Source organism: Micrasema longulum, unplaced genomic scaffold, assembly GCF_059751315.1.
Source record: "Micrasema longulum isolate JH-2025_06_02 unplaced genomic scaffold, ASM5975131v1 h1tg000004l, whole genome shotgun sequence".
Classification (NCBI taxonomy): Eukaryota; Metazoa; Arthropoda; class Insecta; order Trichoptera; family Brachycentridae; genus Micrasema; species Micrasema longulum.
In genome coordinates this window covers 290,514-296,513 of record NW_028277213.1, presented here as the reverse complement: position 1 = coordinate 296,513, position 6,000 = coordinate 290,514, and the positions used below count along the sequence as shown (strand labels likewise).

At 28.4% G+C, this 6,000-nt stretch overlaps 1 protein-coding gene across 5 annotated transcripts in view; it reads left to right on the top strand.

Annotated features, from left to right (window-relative positions):
• Positions 1-5,467: 5,467 nt before the first annotated feature.
• Cda5 (Chitin deacetylase-like 5) overlaps positions 5,468-6,000 on the top strand; it is a 254,949-nt gene continuing 254,416 nt past the window's right edge. For all 5 annotated transcript variants that reach the window (XM_088223686.1, XM_088223766.1, XM_088223843.1 and 2 more), the window contains exon 1: positions 5,468-5,852. In XM_088223686.1, the coding sequence (XP_088079812.1) occupies positions 5,792-5,852 (61 nt within the window). In that variant the 5' untranslated portion in view covers positions 5,468-5,791. The remainder of the gene's footprint in view (positions 5,853-6,000) is intronic.

Below are 6,000 nucleotides of genomic sequence, written 5' to 3'. Positions count from 1 at the left end.
TGGAGTGACGCGTACTATGTTATTTTTTTATCGTTAGTAATGTGAATATCTATTAAAATAAAATTTATAATTTAAGCGGTGACTTCGTGATTTTTCACGTTTAATAATATAACAAATATTTACTTCGTGTAAAATCAATAAAAATATATTTAATATGCCAATGCTGACCGGTTTCTAAATTTCATACTTGTGTTTTGTAAAAAGTAAAATATTTCATGTTTTTTTTTTAAGTCACAGTCATTAAGGAACAGTCATGTTTTGAAATCGGTTGGCATATTAAATATATTTAGTGGTAAATATTTGTTATATTATTAAATATATATTCTCTACTTTACTAGTATCATATTTTAACTAACCAAATTTGTGAGCCACTCAAACCATAAAATATACGAGATATTATTTTAATGACCATAGTTTTTACAGACTGTCGGTTATTCATTGTTTTTGAAAATATTGCTAATTATTTTAAACTACGCAGGAAACTTCCTAAAAATATATTGATATAGTAGTTGTGAACTTGATTATATATATATTAAGACTGTACTATTACATTGACTTTTATAATTATTTAGAAAGGCTTTTATTGAATGACCGCAAAACAAAACATATAAACTGATAACACACGATGGTACAAAATTCGTGGAAGCTTCTTAATAAAATGCTACTGAATTTTATGAACTCATGTTTTTGTAAAAAAAAAGGAACTTAGATTATTATAAAATCTATTACTCTAAGATTGATAGACATTTAAACAGAGATGGAGAACATTTTCAAGAAAGGAATATGAAAGTCTGAACCTGATCATTTACATGGCTTATGACAAGTCATTGTCTGATTAAAGTTGATCATTTTACAAACTCTGTAAAATTCAGTATTTCGCCGATATTAAAACATTTTTATTCATATAAACTATAACGATATATGTTTAATACTAATCATCTTATTTTTATTCAATATATTTTTTATTTATTACTTTTCCATTTTACTTACCTATACTTAAACAATACATATTGTTGTATGTTTTTTTTTTGTCTAAAACTGTTGATTTTTATAAAATGTACCCACCAGCTTTATGTAATATTTTATCTTAATTTTTGTATATCTATTAAGCATAATATAATAATATGTACATACTCCTACATATTAACTTTTGTAATGAAAAGCTTAAAATGCAATTTCGTACTTGTCATGTAAAAGCCCATTGGGCGTATACAATTAATAAAATAAACTCAACCTTAATAAATAATAAACATGATCTGATACGTTGGGATTGGTTTACTAATGCAGTGCCCTATGCATCATTAGGTGCGGAAAAGGAATGATGATGATAATAATAATAATTTTAATTCTTAATATCTTATATATTTATATTTTTGATACATTTGCAATAATATTTACACACATGTCCACCCTCATTTTAATATACACTCAATCACCCACCCTCTCACACACTTACACTCACACAAACACACTAGTATGTATTGTACGTGTATTTAATATATTTATGTGGATATCTGTCATTTGTTTTATTCTCTGTATATTTTATTTGTTTTATTTTTTTACCTTTATTACTGTTGATATCCCCAATAAATAAAATTTTTAAAAAAATAATGTAAATCCCACTTAACACCTTCACCATTAGAGTAGTTATCAAAAATATAAAACAAACATATTTTTGTACAACTACTGCTATGGTAAAAGTGTGATTTACATTAGTGTCATTAGTGTCCTGAAGAAGAGTTGTGAACGTCTTGCAACCGGTAAACATAGAAAAGTGAGAAAGTGGTAATGTACAATTATTTAACATTTATTTTTTGTTTTTTTATTTTATTTATTCATTCAAAATTACACTAGTTTAAATATTAATGAACTTATTAAGGCTTTTTAGGCTATGCCCGTGTCAAGCCACAACAAATAACAATAAAAATACATGGTAAAATTAATAAAAGTAAATTAAAATGACGTAGAATAACAATCTAGAAAAAAAGGTAAAAGTAATAAATAATAAAATTCCAGAGAATACAATGCAAAAAAGATAATCAGAAATAATTTTTAAAATATAAATTATACAAATTAAGAATCACACATAATCAAATAAACAAAATAATGGTATCATTAAAATCAACAAAATAATAGTAAAATATAGTATTATTAAAAAAAAAACAAAATAAGAGTATCGTTGAAATCAACAGAAAAAGAATATATATGTATATAAAACATAATTGAAATGATAATTGAGATATGTTTTCTAAAAACTCACTCAATACTATAAATAAATATAAGAAATAGGAGCAATAAATCATTTGTAAAATAATAGTACGTACTAAATTTAATTATCCAGAAATACATAATGAAAAAAACATATAACAATTAATAAAAAGTTTGAACTTTTTAGATTTTCACCGCCGTTAAGATGCACAATAAGTTTTTCTGGGTTATTATGCCGTGTGTCGTTCGTACTCTCTACCGACGTTTAGGATCGCGTTACAGCGTCCACCAAACACGACTAGTAAAAGAAGCAATTGAGATTTACAAACATCCCGACAACATAAACAGAGATGATGGGATGCGATTAAAAACATCCTGGTACCCAGTTATAAAGAAATCGCATAAAGATCGCAATGTAACACAGATTTGTGATACGGTATAGATCCTAAGTACATAATGGTACACATTAATTTAAACGACTACGACACGGTACAAGTCCCAAATACATAACATCACACAAAAACGACTACGGCACGGTAAAAATTCTAAGTACCTAACGTAACACATATTCAAACACAAATAACATCAACCCTGATGATGGACGCTGTAACGCGATCCGAAACGTCGGTAGAGAGTACGAACGACACACGGCATAATAACCCAGAAAAACTTATTGTGCAATAAAAAGTTTGACGACAAAATTTATGCTTGCAATATTCATAATAATTAATTTGTTTATTATGGTAGTTTCTAAATGTGTCATTGATTTTGTGACACCCATTTATGTGTTATTTAGAAGGCGTTGTCTAAGTAAAGGTTCTACACTTAAGGTAATTACTGCCACTTGACCATGAATTTCGTAAAAAATATTGTAATTAGGAGTTCCTAGTAAAACTCGTACCGTAGTCGCCATTTGCCTGTCGAGCGACTATATTTCCCGCTTTATTGAATTTGTATGTTATCTACTCATTATGTATGCACTCACGTATGTTTATTTAAGTTATTAATATTGACTTAAATACCTACCAAATGTGGTCACCAATAAATCAATATTTAATTTATCAACAATAAATAAATTATGAGTGCATTAATTTTCATATTAGAAACAAATTATTGAATAATTACCTACATGTTTATTTAAAGTATCCAGAAAGCAAAAACAGGACGGAAGTACTCTTTAAAAGTGATACATTCGAAAATATAACTGCATTTTTGTTCATTTTGTGTTTTATATGTGAAAATGTTCTTTGTACATGGCTGCATCAATGGTATTAACAGTACGCTTCTTTGACTACTCATAACATAAATAAACAACTTTGTGCTTATTAAACATTGGTTTTAATAAAATAAGTGTCCACATTTGTGTCATATTTTTAGTGGCACAAAAAAGTACAAGATTTTCTAAGTAATATAATTAGACTCATTTCTATCATTCATCGAGTAGTACAAATAATATAAGTTAGTTCTAGTAGTATAAGTAGATTAATTTATGTCCTATCTTTAATGGTTGAATTAGTATGTCTGGAATATTTCGGATATTTTTACAAATTACTCGAATGTTGTTACACAAATGAAATTATCTGTAAATAATAAACCATTTTGCATATTATGAGTTCTGTAGCTAAATAATTGGGTTTAAATTAATGTTTTTTTGCTCTCCCAAAAATCGCACTTTTGCCGCTATCTTACGTCCGCCCATCAAAGAATTGAAAATCTATTTTTTCGAACAAAATATTTTATGTTTAAAAATTATTATTGTGATATAATTTTACTGAGAGTTTAAGGAAAAATGGCACAAATTTGTTTGCTAAATGTTATTAAATATTTACATATAACCGCTTACCGACTTGTATCTTTATTGATGTCATGATTCAATATTTTAAGAAAGATATAGGAGTTAAAATCTTACAAACAAAACATAAAGGGTTAAAAAGAAATTAGGAAATATTTTACAACAGAAAAGCTCTGAAAATAATGTTCCTTTGATTAATAATTAAACAACCTTTCCATATAGCCTAATGTACGATGTTCCATTGTAATGGTCACCCTATATTTATTAAACTCGCGCCCTTATCTTAATCCCCTCCTCTTTTTTATAAGTGGTTAAATACAAATATGTTATACCATTTAATAAAATGTTTGACCACAGCGTTCATGCTTTAAATATTAAAAAGAAATTTGATTGATTTGAAATTCTTTTAATTCTGTTTTAAAACCAACATTTATTTTTTTTCTTTAATTTTATTACTCTTTAATTTATTATCCGTAAATAACTTTAAAATGTTTTACTTAAAACCTTTGCTTTTTTGTGAGTACTAATTTATCTTAGTATAGTCTATATTTCGAAAGACGGAATCAGCCGGTCAAAAAATAATTATATTTAAGTTACGTATCGATTTTATATTAATTTTTTATCAGAAATACCTTAGAATTTTTTATTTTTTATTTCCTGTTTATTATTGTTTTAATCGCGTGATTTTGAAAGGATGGCGATTAAAAACTTTTCAGCCTTAAGGCATATTTAAAAAAATTCAAACACAACCTTTTGTTTTGAGAAAAATGTATTATAATATGCATGTAATATTATCTTGCAATTCCTTAAACGTACATATTTTATGGTTAAGAAACTGTAACACGCGTATGTAATAAATCTTCAAAAATTCTCAATCAAAACAATATAAAATACAACTGACATTTATGGTCTCGGAAATAATGTACAGTGTTATTTCCAATCTGAATCTTGTTAATTGTTGTATTTAAATGTCGCAAGGATACAGACATAAATCATACAACTGTCATTGCTCTAGGATTAGTTTTTCTACATTGATATAATATGTTCAAAGGCAACCCCTTCCTACCACCGTGACCACAAAACTCAAGTTAGAAAGAAAATTGACGTTAATACGGGAGTTTGATGCAAGGTGTTTTATCATTTCAATGAAAACCAAACCGTTACATGAATTATGATAACCAAATGTTACTAAGAGCCAACTGGCTTGATTTTATGCCCGTAAAAAATTACAAGGTTTTATTCGTATGAAACACGTCGACAACTTTGTAATTTAAGCAATTTATGAAAAAGTTTCTGCAAGGTTATGGTGTTTGTATTATTTGGCGTGTAATGTTTGTAATTTTTCTACTCGTGCAGCCGCGTTTAACGTTGACTTTCCATTTGAGTTAACGCCGCGAAGATTTACGTCCGGGGAAATATCGTCGGTACGGAGCGGGGCTCGCTGGCCGAAAATCATTTCACTAGCTCACTAGCTCGAGCGCAGCCGAGCGGGCAGTCGACAAGAGCCGAAGCGCCCCGAATGCGAAAACGACGCGTTCACATTACAAAATAAATTCAAATTCGAATCGACCGCGAAAACAAGGGTTGCTGTTTGAAGTATGTGCATTCTCCCGGCATCAATACAGTGTTGCAAGCTCTAAATATTTGGTGCAATTTTTAATGTATTTAATGCACGAAAATAAAGTGATTTATTATTATTTTCCTGTGCATTTGGTGCACGTTGTTTCTTAATTAGTGGTGTCCGATCTATCGATTGATTTTGTGGATAACATTGGAACTTTCACACGAAAAATGAAGTGGAAAATGCAGTGCTCTCTTGCGCTGCTTGCAACATTTCTGGCGATTTTATCAGGTAAGAATTCAACTCAATTGAATTAATCCATGCCCTTTAAGTGTCAGTCTTAAAACACGAATCTTAGGTATTTCATTATTTAAATACAAATGTATTGTACATTACATATTAAAAAAATCTAAAATCCGTTTTGATTAATGGTGCTTGT